General features: G+C 34.9%; 1 protein-coding gene across 2 annotated transcripts; it reads right to left on the bottom strand.

Moving 5' to 3' along the window:
- Nucleotides 1-112: 112 nt before the first annotated feature.
- Nucleotides 113-13,162, bottom strand: LOC141829984 (inositol-tetrakisphosphate 1-kinase 6). 2 transcript variants are annotated; one of them, XM_074717446.1, is made up of 14 exons: nt 13,016-13,162; nt 11,442-11,477; nt 9,644-9,842; nt 9,396-9,487; nt 9,213-9,284; nt 8,926-9,128; nt 7,820-7,973; nt 4,600-4,713; nt 4,315-4,377; nt 2,746-2,891; nt 2,488-2,638; nt 2,085-2,282; nt 367-424; nt 113-325 (listed from the first exon to the last, which is right to left on the bottom strand). In XM_074717446.1, exons 1-12 carry the CDS (start codon nt 13,142-13,144, stop codon nt 2,145-2,147), a joined length of 1,497 nt encoding a protein of 498 aa, XP_074573547.1. In that variant the 5' UTR covers nt 13,145-13,162; the 3' UTR covers nt 113-325; nt 367-424; nt 2,085-2,144. The 2 variants fall into 2 exon arrangements, with proteins under 2 accessions (XP_074573547.1, XP_074573546.1); XM_074717445.1 differs by having other exon boundaries at nt 113-424.
- Between the last annotated feature and the right edge of the window lie 982 nt (nt 13,163-14,144).

The following is a 14,144-nucleotide window of genomic DNA, read 5'->3' as shown; positions in this document are numbered from 1 at the left end:
AGTAGTTTGTTTTGTTTCCATCTTGTCAATAAAGTGGCATTTATGCTTATCATTAATAAAGCAATCATTTCATGTTTATAAATATTTAATTGAGTAAACAGCACATGTATGAGGATATTGTGTTTTGCTGCCTTCACAAATTGGAAAACAGATGAAGATACTTTGCAAACTCATCATGTAGCCACCTTTCTTTTCATAGATTGGGTTCAGCATCAAATTCTGATACATAGGCAATTAATTCTGAAACACATGCTTTGTCTAGTTTAATCTCTCTTATTGTGACAATTTAGTAAAACTTCGAAGCTCCAATATCTGAACCTTGTGAAATATCACATCTCGCAAGATGATATATGCCTGGTGTGAGCCGAAATCTTGCCTACATGGTGGTTAACATTGCCCTTTATTGATCAACTAACCTTGAAACCTGCAGAAAAGAGTGGCATCAGTGACATCGATTTGAGTGGGCAACAAAAAATCTTTTCCATTATGGATGTTAAAAAGAACACAGTTGATCAAAAATCTGATCTAAAGTTATCTGGTTCGGCTTGGATTTTGGAATTTTGAAGGAACTTGAATGCCTTTAAGGTTTATTTCAGAAAAGGAAGTCCAAAGGGTGTATAATCTAACCCAATCTCCAATTTGCCCTAATGATGTCTTCATTCTATTCAAACTGAAACCCTCCCCTTCCCTAAATGAACATGAACTTTTTCTTGGAAAAGAAATGGAAAAAAAATCATTAGAAGTATATTACCTTTTTCAGACTTTTTGGATATATATATATATATATATATATATATATATATATATATATATATATATAGGTCTGATATCCCGCGCGACGAATAAACAATCAGACCCGCGCGACGAAAAAACCCGACTCCCGTACGCGACCGCCCGACCTCCCCGCGTTCATCGCCGCCGTTCTTCGCCGTCCGGTCACCGCCGGCCACCATCCCGGGCTCGTTGGAAGCGCAACTCGACGGCGCACACATCGGCACCGGATTCCGGCCGGATTGGGTCGGAATCCGGCCGGAATTCCGGCCGAAACACAGCAGACGCGCTGGTGGCCGATTCGGCCGGAATCCGGCCGGATTTTGGCCGAAATCGGCCGCCAGCGTCTGGCGGCGATTTCGGCCGGAATCCGGCCGGATTCCGGCCGAATCGGGGCCGGACTCCGGCACCCGCCGGACCGCCGGTGAGTTGCGGTTCCAACGGGTCCGGTCCGGCGGCAATCGGTGGTCGGACGGCGATGAACGGACGCCGGGAAGCGGCGAACGTCCGAGGAGAAACACTGTGCAATCGCGATTTTTGGACGGCTGCGGTTGATCGCGATCGGGCGTGGACGGCGTGGATCGATCGCGCACGGGGTCGCATTTTTTTCGTCGTGCAGTATATCAAATCTATATATATATATATATATATATATATATATATATATATATATATATATATATATATATAATCAGAAAAAAATAGGCCAGGTTGGAAGAACATTCTGCTGTACCTTTTGATGAGAGACATAAGCTCCACTAACTACCCCAACCAAGCAGTGAAGCTATCTAGCACAAATTTGGCGAAAGTAATTGAGTCATACCACAAATTTGAAAGTTTGCTTTGTTCAGGTCAAAGTAATCTAGGCATACCTAGGTTAAAGAATTTGGGTCTCTTATGGTGGGTTATTGTTTTTCAGTATTTTGTTAGGTTTATGTAAGTTGTCTTATGACTTTGTGTACACAAGATCCCTATTGTTTTACGGTTGTCTCATGCACCCTGACCATCCCCTAGTTTTACTCTTCTTCCCTTCTCCCCGTGCATCTAGCATCACTTGCATTTATTGCATGATCTAATTGCAACCTTCTACTTTTTTTCTCATGTGTTTGATCAAAAGGTTCTGTCAGTTGCTACGACGCCTTCTCACGGCATCCTTCACTAATTATTTGTCTTTCCCACTTTCATATGCATTGTCAATGAGCACACTGGAATATGGGTAGATTTTAAATGGACCATGTGAGAAAGCTAAGTTTCTACAAAATGATAGAATTCAATGGACAAGTGACAGATAACTCAGAATATCTTAAACTGACCTGCCAAATTTTTCACTACAAGTATCTGGTTCGATGGAGTGCAATGGAGTTGTCAGCTATTCAGTTTGTCTTCCTTGATTCATATGAACTCCTAATAGCAGTCCAAAATGCAGGTATGGCATCAGCATTGGGTACTTCCTTAAAAGAGGGTAGATAATTCAAGTCAACGATGACATGGTCTCCACTGTCTTCTTGAACCTGTAAATGGAAAGTACAGTAAATTCCCTTTAAAGTAAGAAATTAATGATCAAAGCAATCCATTGAAGCTACCAAAATCTAAGTTTAACAATATTAACTTGAAAGAGCTAAAAAGTCATGATGCAGATTCTGATATTCTTTTTCTTCATCCCACAAAAAATTTATGGCCTCAAATAGAGTTTACTGATAAAGAATGATTACTTACAACCAAATCAAATCCAAAAATGGTAAGATCAAGCTTTATCTTCAGCCAATTAGCAGCACTATTGACAAGGTCCACATCCAGTTCTTTACCACATTTAAGTCTGCCTACCGAGAGCAGCTGGTCATCAGTAGCAACTGGAAGAGATTTCAAACTGTTTGACAGAAAGAAACCAAATATTAGGTGTTTGCCCATCGAGGCTTCAACTTCCTTTCTGTTTCTTTCAGGAGGACAAATGTAGATGATGCTTATTAGTTGCACCTGTCAAAGGTGATTGGTTTTAAACCATTTTTCTCTTGCGAAGAGATTAGAAAACTGGCATTTGGCATAGACTTCTTAACAGCATGGAAAACATTAGTTCCCAGGACATAGAACTTGTATATTAAAGATCCATGATCCACATATTCCTGCATAATCAGAACATGTGAAGCTCTCGATTAAAAAGGTCAAATAATTGGGATCAAAGAGAGATGACAAACATCACATTATCAGTAACACATTTGTTAAGTTTGGAGCTTTGGAATATTGGCTTGCATCATATGTGGGTAAGAAACACTTACATAATATTTATAAAACCCTAATCTAGAAGCATCAGTGTGGGAGTAAACCTGATAAAGCTATCACTCTTAACAAGATCAAGCCAAATTAATCAATTATCTTGGACAGAAACATGCCTGCCAAAACTAGAAGGGGAGATCAACAAAAATCTTCCAACAATGTATTTGATTGGCTAATTGCTTTATTGGATGGATGGATCACACTGGATCAAACAATTTTTATTCAAGTTTCCTACTGCTCGCTGGGTATAATCAGCCCATATTCCAATGCTGTTCATATGCTCTTTCATGGTTTCAAGTGTTGATCAATATCAATCTACAGGGATGACACATAGCATTTTGATTGTGGGTTGATATTGGTATTGTGTCTGCAAGTGTAAATGCCACTATTTCACACAGATAGTTTTAGTGGTATCAAGTGAGACAAGGTGTGCCTCAGTTTCTATTGACTAAAACCGACCAAGACAAGACAATTTTCTTATCATCTCTCATCCTTCGATTTCATTGGCTAGCATGGGTAAAATGAGAGAGGGAAAGAGAAGAAGCATAAGTAGACGATGCCCATTGAAATATAAAGATTGTCCTCCAGATTTCACTTATCAATCATGAGAAGGAGATCAAACACTAAAAGGGGAGAAGATGGAAAGAGAAGATGCACTAATCAGAGCACTAACAACAACAAAGAGTCTTCAGAGTTGAAGTAAATGACATATATCTATATCTTTCACCTATAACTATGCTAGTTTAGATTTTATCAATTTAAGTCAACTCCCAATGGTAACAACAATATAATTATGGAAAAGATTAATTCAAGTACCAGATGTTCTAACAATATAATAGGATTAATCTTAGTAGGGTACTACAAGAACTATACTCCCACTACACTCATTTTGATATTAGGAAGATATCCCTATTACTCAAGATTTTTGTTACACTTTTGCAGGTTGATGCATCTAAATCTTAATTCAATTGACTTTATAATATCTTATAGGCTTATACATGAGACTAAGCAAACTAAGTAGAAGGAAATTATAGAAGACTGAAACTTCAACATAGGATGATATTTTAATCTTTGTGCTCTCTTGTATTATATAATTACATGTAATAAACTTTGGTGGCCCTGCCTCCAACAATCTCAGCACACAAAAGAAATAAAACTTTCATCAGCACATCAAAATAACAAAGTATCTATAATTCTATATTACTAACCTATATTATTGAAAGAAGCAAATTCTGTCACAAGAATGAGAAAAAGGGAAATTCAGATAATTACTTGAAGAATAGCAGGAAGAGGAACATGAAGTCCTTTGAAGTCTTCAAACTTAAATACTAAAGCCTGGAAAAGAAGCACAAAGTCTTAGTTGAAAAAAAAAAAAGAGGAGCCAATATTGATGAATAATAACTCACATTAAGTAAATACTACAGATAATAACTTTCAAATGAAATTCAAAATTCTCACAACAATCTTAGTCCAAGGACATCACCAAATTTACACTTTCCTAGAATCTACTACATGAAATTGGTCACTATATTGTTCCTGAAAAAGGAACCAAATTACCATATTATGCGCATCACCAACACCACATGCAATTTGTGGCTTCACAATGATGGGGAATGATAAATTAGCTTCAGATAGTTGATCCCTCAGGTTAGGTTCATTAAAAGCATCAGTCTGCATAATCAAGCATCAGCATATTAAATTTAAAGCTGAAACATTACAAAAATAAAAGGGATCAAATGTTGTCCTTCTGAAATCTGATAACAATAGCTTTACTTTCCTGTGCCATGGATTTACTGAAACAAAAACAAGTAAACGTATAGTTTGAGGTTTAAAATCTGCATCGTGGTCCCTGTCATAACTCTATAAAGGATCCTATCCTCCATGTTGAATAAGAGGGATAACTAATCCTTTAGCAGAGATATGAATAAGTGCTTGTTACCCTTTCTTCATTGGCTCTTAACAATTGAATCGGCATATATGTGATCAAGGTTCTCTTTCATATTATTGATAACTTTCAGAAACACTATCTTGGATAAAAGATTTATCACATGTGTTGACACTTGGCTTCCAAGTAGAATGTTACACAGCCACAAAGTTGAACAGAAATTTCTCATTCAAATATCTAACTAAGAAAGACAAACTAGTGCTGAAACCTATCAAAGTTTATTTCAACAAAACACAACACAAAAATTGCAAGCATATAACTTCTCTTGATTGTAGTACTTAAGTTACTAAATAATTTTAAAGAATAAATAGCTACACCCAACAAATAGCTATGGAAAAAGCAAAAGAGGGACACGAGAATAGACAGTGGAGAATTTCACACAGAGGAAAGCTCACATTAATAGCAGTGCAAAGGCACAGCGAATGCACAAAAAATACAGTGGTCATGCAGGTTTACTCAATCTCATTTTAATCTCCTCAAATAAGGAATATGATGGAGACCAATCTGCTTGGAACTATTGCTTTGGACCATGTTTCCATCAACATTATTGGGATATTTCCCTTCGGTTACAATGCAGGAGCAAAGGAGTTGGTGTAGCCTTCATGCAAAATACAAAACATTGGAGAAAAGAGTGAACCATCAAGTACTCATGGAAGCGGAAAGTTTCATATAGAGATGTGAATATAGCCACTTATTCAAGGGTGGGATTTTGCCCCAATGTGCAAAAAGATTTGATCAAAGTTTAAAATCTTGAGCAGTGTCAATGTTTTGGTCTTTGAATGGAACGAAACTATTTTGGTTTCGTGCCAACGTTCCAATGTATGGTGATAGTGGCAAATTGGAGGTAGGAGAAAAGAGAAGAAGAAGAAAAAGATAAAAGATAAACAACTATATATATTTCAATGCTTGCTTTCTATTTGGAATGTTATAATTTTAGCATTATTTTGTATGCAGACAAATTACCAAAAAATAATGTCAATTTTACATGCTAATGGGTGTTGAGTGTTAACATGAAATGATACTTATCAATATGATTAACACGATGACACAGGAGACCTTGTCTTGACCATTTCGACCGTTTCGCCCAACATGGTATGAGATTTGAAACCATGGTTTTGATCTTACCCACTCTCTATAAGTAAACACCTATGGAAATGGAGCAAATTTTGTGGAAATGAATGCTCATGATAAAACAACAATAAATAAGTTGAGTCCCAAATATGGGGATTAGTTGCAAGGGATTTTATTTTGTTATTAAACTCTATTATACCTCAATAGTAATCTTTTCATTGATCTCCATCTGCCCCACATGTTCAACCATAATTGATTATACTTATCATAGTATTTATTAGTGCCTTTTGAGCATGCCCATAGCATCTTAATAAATTCTCGTATTTTATCATTTATTGGAAGTACATCCACATGATTAATATTTTTAATTTCTCTTTCCTAGTAAACCCACACCACTTTTCTAACTATCTGACACTCTATTCTATAAATGCATCTAGTGTTTACATAAAAGGATAAGAATTTAAAGTTTACCATTATTATTATATAAAAGCTTGCATTGGTATAAATATACAGTAATAGGAAATAATAGATACATCTAATAAACAAATCAATCTACAACCATGCTAAGATTCTGAGCAAGGGTATTGCGGTCTCATATCTATAAAACATAAGTCTCCTAAACAAATCTATTTACAAACATGCTAAGATTCTAAGCTAGGTTATTCCAGTTTGATCTGTATAAAATATACATCTAATAAACAAATTTAACTAACTACATCCATGCTAAGATTTGAGCTAGGGTATTCCAGTTTGTTATTATTTTTCCTGTTGAATTGTATTTGCACTTACATTTCAACTTTCATAAAGTAATTGGGAAAAGAAAAAATGCACCAAGAATTTTGTTATCCTAAAGGTCGCAAATGCTTTGGGTTGTAAATGAATCAAACATCCATGAACAAGCTTAGCGTTCGACTTGGTAAGAGTTTGTTTATGTTCATTTAATATATGCAAGGTTAATTAAATGAACAAGTTTGGACAACTCATTAAACTAAATGAACAACATCAAACACATGTTTAGCTCATTAATATTCATGAACAAAAATTATAACTTATTCATGAACAATGTGTTGGAACAAAACTTGTGAACCATGTTCATGAACAAAGTTCTTATCAACCTTGTATATAACCAAGAAAAATTTCAAAATGAACAAACAAACTTATAAAATCATGGTCACTAACCAACCAAAGTTTCAAAGAATCAAACAAGCTCGAATTAAGAGCTTGATAATATCTAAATGAACCAAGTTCAAACTAAGCTCGAACCAACCTCAAACTCATAAAATAGAAACCAAACCAAGCTTGAACAACACAAAGTTTGACTCGTTTACAACCCTAAAAATGCTTAGAATGCTCTTACTTTTAGAAGATTTTAGACACATTGGAAATGATTAAGAGGATAGTCAAAATCATCTTTTGCATTATTGTAATGTAAGATAAACATAATCTTAACAAGTTGTAAAAGATCATTAAAACCCAGATCTTTAGTTTTGTAGGATGCTCTCTTGGCGAACTTTTCTTGTACATGCTGTCCAATGGACTGCCAGCTTTAGAGTGTATGATGCAGTTTGTAGTCATCCTTGTAACAAGAAGAAGACATGTGGCAACCACAATAGATGATGGATTACATGTATTAGACTGCTATTTTTTAGAACCAGACATGCTATCAAGGTGCAAGTATTGCCTGACAGTTACCTTTTCTGGTTTTATCTTATTGCAATAAACAATTTATGCAGCAAAAAAGTATAACTCTAAGAAGTGGACCTTTAAAAAATAAGGCGCACGTAGTCTGCAGTGATCTTTCATGTTGATTTCCTGTAATCCAAGTAGAACTTGTTGGATCTTGTGCCTATCTAACAAAGGGTATATATTATTTAGAGGATCAATCAGGCAACATTCAGGATGGTCCTGGATAAATCTGCACAAAGATGAAAATAGTCAGAGAACAAACAGAAACAATCTAATACTACTTGCGCTACTTAACTAGGGCAATCATCAACTTGAAACCAAACCAAAGTTCCTGTGTTCTATCATCCATGAGATACAACACAGGTTTTGAAGAATGGTTTAAAACCTATCACAGTTGCAGCAACTATTATCAGTAAAATTGGTTTGTACAAGAAGGATTTATTTATCTAATAAATATTAAATAAAAGTGGAAATCACAATTCTAACATTCAATACTACATGCTAACTTATACAATAACAACAATAACCAAGTCTTATCCCACTAGGTGGGATCAATTATATGAATCTTTCTACGTCATTGAGTTCTATCCCCTACTATATCATCATCTATACTTAAATAAATTTTATCTTGTTTTATTATTGCTAACCAAGTTTTTTTTATTTTTCTCTTCCTCATTTAATGTGTGTATTTGTCATAGTTTCACACCGCCTAATTGGAGCATTTATATATGGTTCAAGTCCCAACAGTATCCTCAAAAAAATTCAGTTGACGTATATACGTCATTTGTACATGCTAACTTATATCCCCAAAAAAATTTAAATTCAAGTCCCAACAGTAATTTATATGGTTCAACTAAAACATGACTGTAAAAAAACGAATCTAAAAGAACAATCAAGAGGTAACACAGGACAAGATGCAGTAAAGAGTAAAGACCAAGAGGTAACATTGATAGATTCTTCTCACCTTTTACTAGTTAAGATCTCCATCACATTTCATACATTGCCCAATCTTTTAGGTAATTTTACAATCAAGGAATTTACCCCCTCAGGCCTTCATACACGCTATATGTTGATTCTTGTCAAAGTGTAACAATCTTACACAATATGAAATATGTTGCAATTTGACTATAAAGCATGAGAATGTTTAAATTTCATTCACATATATCAATAAGGGAAATCACCTCTCCAGCTCACGCATTCCTGTGGAAAATGAAACCCCTTGGGAAAATTCAGTTGAGGTGTGGGGCTTGAAGTTAATGATTTCATCAGTTGCTTTGTGAAGGACAGCATTAACCTCTTGTAGTTGGGATTCTAAAGGAAATTCAAAACTGAGAGGGGCAAACATCAATCTGTTGTCGGTAGGATACATGGGAAATGCACCCCTCTGTCAATAGCAAGAAAACATATCAAATGAAGTTTTATCCCTTTAACTACTTAATCCTACTTGTTCAGAATTCAGAGTAGCTGCCTTTGCAAAATCTTCTTCCCGAGAAGGCTTCATTAAATAGCCAATGATAAGTAATGAAAGGTTCTTCAATGCCTAGAGGCATGCAAAAAAAACTATTTACATTCAAAGGCAGAAACAAAGCAATGCACCAAAGAACATAACCAAAGGAAAGGTGAATATGATGAATGCAGAATTTGGAATAACCTTTTTAGTGAAACAGCAAATAGTAAGGGGCAGTTGTTCCAACTTTTCAATAAATAAAAACTCATTATTTGTTGTATAACAACAGTCAACACCTGAAACAGTAAAGATTAGTTTATTTTTTAAAAAAATAGCAGCTGGTCAGCAGTCAAGATTAAAAAGAAAGAAAAATTGCATCAAGGTTGCAAACAAGATAGCATTGGCATTCTAATCTAAATTATGACATCAATGATCCCCATATCCATTCTTACCTATGTGAACAATTACCCAACTCTCTCCCACAATCTCATATGCAGCTGCTTCATGTTTTTTGGAAGTAACATAAAAACATCTATCTCCAGCTATGCCCCATTCTAGCAACATTTGGTTCAACGAATTTATTATATCTGGAGCAGTAAGTGAGATGCAAGTACAGGAGTGCATTCTTGCTGTCTCCTGGAGAAATGTCACCTAAAAAGGTAGATAGAGAAATTAAAACTTGTTTTCCCAAAACCAAAGGTTGAAGTCTACCCAGTTAAAACACTAAGAAACATATTATAGAGGAAAGTAGCAAAACTTCCAGCCTGTATTCAACACCTGACAAATTTATCCTATTGTAAGAAAGGGCAAACAGAAACATTAAATTCTTCTTGAAAGGATTAAGAGCTATAGATAATAAACAAAATCATATGAAGAATAATGTTGTCACAGCATAATAAAACCTTGTTTGCCTAGTATATAGGTTACCAATTGCCAAGACACATTGCAAACATATGAAATTTCATTCCATGTATAAGTGATCACTAAAGCAACCAACTAAAGTAAAAGATAAAACATGGGGATGGAAACTAAAGAGGGACATTGAGAGCTGCTAAGGCAACTTGAAATGGAATATACAATGTTAGATCACAAATCTACAAACAAAACCCTTCCTACTAGATTAAGCTTTTACGATAGATGGCTATCCATTATCAGTGTATTGGTTTCAAAACAATTCTGAGTTCATACTTATTATTCTCTATTGCATCAACTGAATTTTTATAGTTTACTTATTTATGAAAAGCTTGTGCATGGGTCTTTGGCTTTTTCTCATCTGCAATTCTGCCCGTGGTTAAAGCTTAGTTTGAGACTGTGAGAAGATGTTTAAACCATAAAAGTGCACATTGAGATCCTTCCCAACATCCACAAGCAAGTCATAGAGGAACAAGTAGCAAGAGGAAGGGAATGATTACTTTATAGGCCGAGCTCCCATGTGGTGGTTATCAATTTGAGAATGGACAACTGATAGCATGCAGAATTCATACACAAGAATACTGGATGAATGATTGAACTGGAAATAGTCAGATCAATTCCTTCACCAAGAGTGCAACATTTCACAGTCCATGCACATGGAGAAGAACCAAAATCTGGATTTTTATTTTTGAATTATCTTGAGACTAGATTTATGCCACATTCTATCTCCAAATCCAATGATGCATCTTAATACATTCTAATATGAGACAAAGCAACATAGAATTCACCACATATGTTGACTAGACAAAACAAATCAGTTAGGCAAAGACAAACTGCACAATCAAATATCACAATTTATAATAAATAAAGACCAAGATTGTAACACTTTTCCTTTCAGAAAAAAGAACGCAAATATTCCATTATGTATTTAGAGGGAGCAGTTCACAATGAAATAAAAAAACAAGCTTAAAGTATGGCACTACATTTTTGCGATACCTATCAAAAAGCAATAGTTTGTCACCAATTTAATGTACCAGCTTGACTAAATGAAGATACCATAGAATTTACTCAGCAGATATCTCCAGAAGCTACAAGACAGAAGATAGAGATACAAGTATTTTTGCTTGAATGAAATATTAGTGTTTATCAAAGCATATTAGCTTCTCTGAGTGAGTGATAATTTGCACAATTTTTGCAACTATGGCTTTAATAGTTAGATAAAATTCGAGAATATTGCTGCCTCTTATCAAATGGAAAAACGGGTTGTTGCATGCAGGTTAACAATTGTTTCTTAAAACAACACCAAGAGAAGTTTTCCTTGTGCTTCAATGTCTTCACCTTTTGGGCTGAGATTTCCCCATCATGGCAAAACCCCTGGAAACCAAGTGAAATGGGTATAAAATTACTTCAAGTCTAATGGACTTGCAACAAGTACTAATAGTTCATTATGAAACAAATAACAATTATGTCCTCAAAAGAAAAAAGTTTCTTATTAAGACATATGGAATCTTACAAGCTGGGGAAAAGGATGAGATTCTACAACAATCAACAAGTCAATAATGTGATATAAGGATGATAAGAAACATATATTCTATACATTCAAACAGATAAGAATAAAATTTAGTACAACATCAGTTAATAGCTGGCAATAAGTTTTCGTCCATTCATCTAATTTTAACACCTCTCAGCTGTGCTTTGACACCTCACTTTAACCACAAAACTATTTTGCAAACCTAATAATATAGGACATTATATGGTTAAATAGAAAATTAATACTATCCTAGAGATATTAAAAATTCTACCAATAAAGAAATTTTGTTTAGGAATGAAGAATAATTCAAATTTACATGCTATTTTATCCAATTCTATTTTTCTTACCGAACTATTTTCTACATTGAAATATCAAGAAATATGAATAATAAATTTATACAAGGTCCTCTCTTACTTTCTAAAGCATCAACTAGATTAGGGACCTATATGAAATTAATCATGGTAGAAACTAATTGGATACCTAAAAAATGGAATCGAATAAATGATACAACATATGTTACTTTTAGATTTTACCATATATATTCTGCAAACTATAAAATAAGATGCTAATAGTTCAAGAGAATAAACAGAGTTATCTAAGAAAGAATGATTATAAAATAATGGCAACAACTTTACCATTGTGCCAAGACTCCCCTTCTTAATTTTGCATTTTCTAGTATCTAATTTTTTTCCATCTTTGACACCCCCTATCCTAAATTGGATTTTACTACTTTCTTTCTAAATTTTAATTTTTCGTCTTAATTTTTCTCTTCCCATCTGACTGGTTGTTGTGTATCAGTGCTACCAAAGTCCATCCAAGCTATTGTATCTTAGATCTTAAGTTTTAATGTCCATATTTAACATCTCCAATACTTCTGAAAAAGGAACTCAAAAGATCATGCCAGTAAACACAATCATGTAAAAAAGCATGAATGTTTGATCATTTCCACAGTGACAAGCATGCATGCAAATCACCATTCTGAAAGTTTTCACTAGAAACGTACGAGAAAAGGCATTGTCGGGAATTCAATAGAAATTCCAACAAGGTTTATCTTCAGAACAAAAGCATGCAAGAATTCACGGCGTTAATTACAGAAACCCACAAGCTGCAGCTCCTAAACAACAAAGTGAAAAAGGAGAAGAAAAAAAAATGGAATTTGTATATATTTTTTCGCTAATCCCTCCGATGACCAATTGTAGCGCACACATCACAAAAAGAACACACCAAGGAATAAACCGAAACCGCAACCTAAAGGAAATAAGCAGAATTTCCTCAAATGCAGACTTAAAGTTCATAGAGAAGCAAGAAATTTTCAGGAAATCGACTACTCCGGGACCAAATATCCCACTCGAAAATGAGTTTCTTCGGAGAGGTGTCATACCACTCGCAGATCGGAATAACGAAGCCGTCGAAGCACAGCCTCCGCTCCCGGCTTCAGCAAAGGGCCATCATCTCCGTCGTCCGACAGTAGCACGGATTCATCAAGGAGCACTCCTCGAACGGCGCCCATCTCTGCTTGTGTCCGCCGGCGTTCCCACTCGATCACGCCGGGCGGATGATCATCGGACGAACTTAAAAAGGCCGACCAGGATGGAATTTTCTTTGACGACCCCAAGCTCTCATGGGTCGACGAACGGATTGGAGGACGAAGTTCCGGCCCACCTCAGCAGGACCACGATGTTTGCGGGATACAGAATTCGTGTAGCTGAACAGGGGACATCAATTAATCTACAGTGTCATATAAAATAATAATAATAATTTTTAAGGAAACATTTAATATTACCCCTGTAATTTAAAATTATTTCATGCCCTCATATTTTCAAAATTTTGCTATATTACCCTTTTATTTCACTTAATGACGAGTAAGTATATTTTCATTGTTTAATTGGAGTTAAAAATAGGGCAAAAAATAAGAGACACCCTATTTTTTTAAAGAGAAATTATATGTAACATGAAAAAGTTCAACATGAAACCAACATGACACATTCAACTGCATGCTTGTGGGTCCCACTGTATGGATGTGAGTTTCATGTTGAACTTTTTCATACTACATATCATTGCTCTTTTTTAAATCATCAAAGGGGTGCCCTACCTCACTAACAATTTATATTTAGTTATCCAACTATCCTCCAGTATATTATTTCCATTATTATCTTCTGTTTATATCTCTCATCTAATTCTTGAATCGATCAAACGTATTATAGTAGTTACAAAATTATAACTGCTACAACATGAATGCTTTTGAATAGTTTAAGTATAAGTTATAGTTACGAAATTGTAATTAATACAACATGTATAATAGCTACGATTAATACACCTGATCGATTTAAGATTTAGACAGGAGATATAAACGAAAGATAATAATATGAAATATGAATGCTCTTTTAACTTTTATTCTTAAAAATATATCACATTTTTATGCATCTTCTATCTCTTGGGACCTCACTTCTAGTATTATCAGAGTCTAGGATCAGGATATGATGTGGTGTAAACAGTCACTAAAATTGAGG

This window comes from Curcuma longa, chromosome 5 (genome assembly GCF_044706935.1).
Source record: "Curcuma longa cultivar G26 ecotype Majalengka, Jawa Barat chromosome 5, ITB_CL_G26_1.1, whole genome shotgun sequence".
In the NCBI taxonomy this organism is placed as follows: Eukaryota; Viridiplantae; Streptophyta; class Magnoliopsida; order Zingiberales; family Zingiberaceae; genus Curcuma; species Curcuma longa.
This window is presented reverse-complemented; position numbering and strand designations above follow the sequence as displayed.

Excerpts from the sequence above, each read along its gene's own strand:
- LOC141829984 (XM_074717445.1), bottom strand. The coding sequence starts at position 13,144 with ATGGGCGCCGTTCGAGGAGTGCTCCTTGATGAATCCGTGCTACTGTCG. Across the intron at positions 9,843-11,441 it reads GGGAAATCTCAGCCCAAAAG|GTGACATTTCTCCAGGAGAC; the intron begins GTGAAGACATTG and ends CTACCTTTTTAG. Across the intron at positions 4,378-4,599 it reads TTGGTGATGCGCATAATATG|GCTTTAGTATTTAAGTTTGA; the intron begins GTAATTTGGTTC and ends CTTCTTTTCCAG.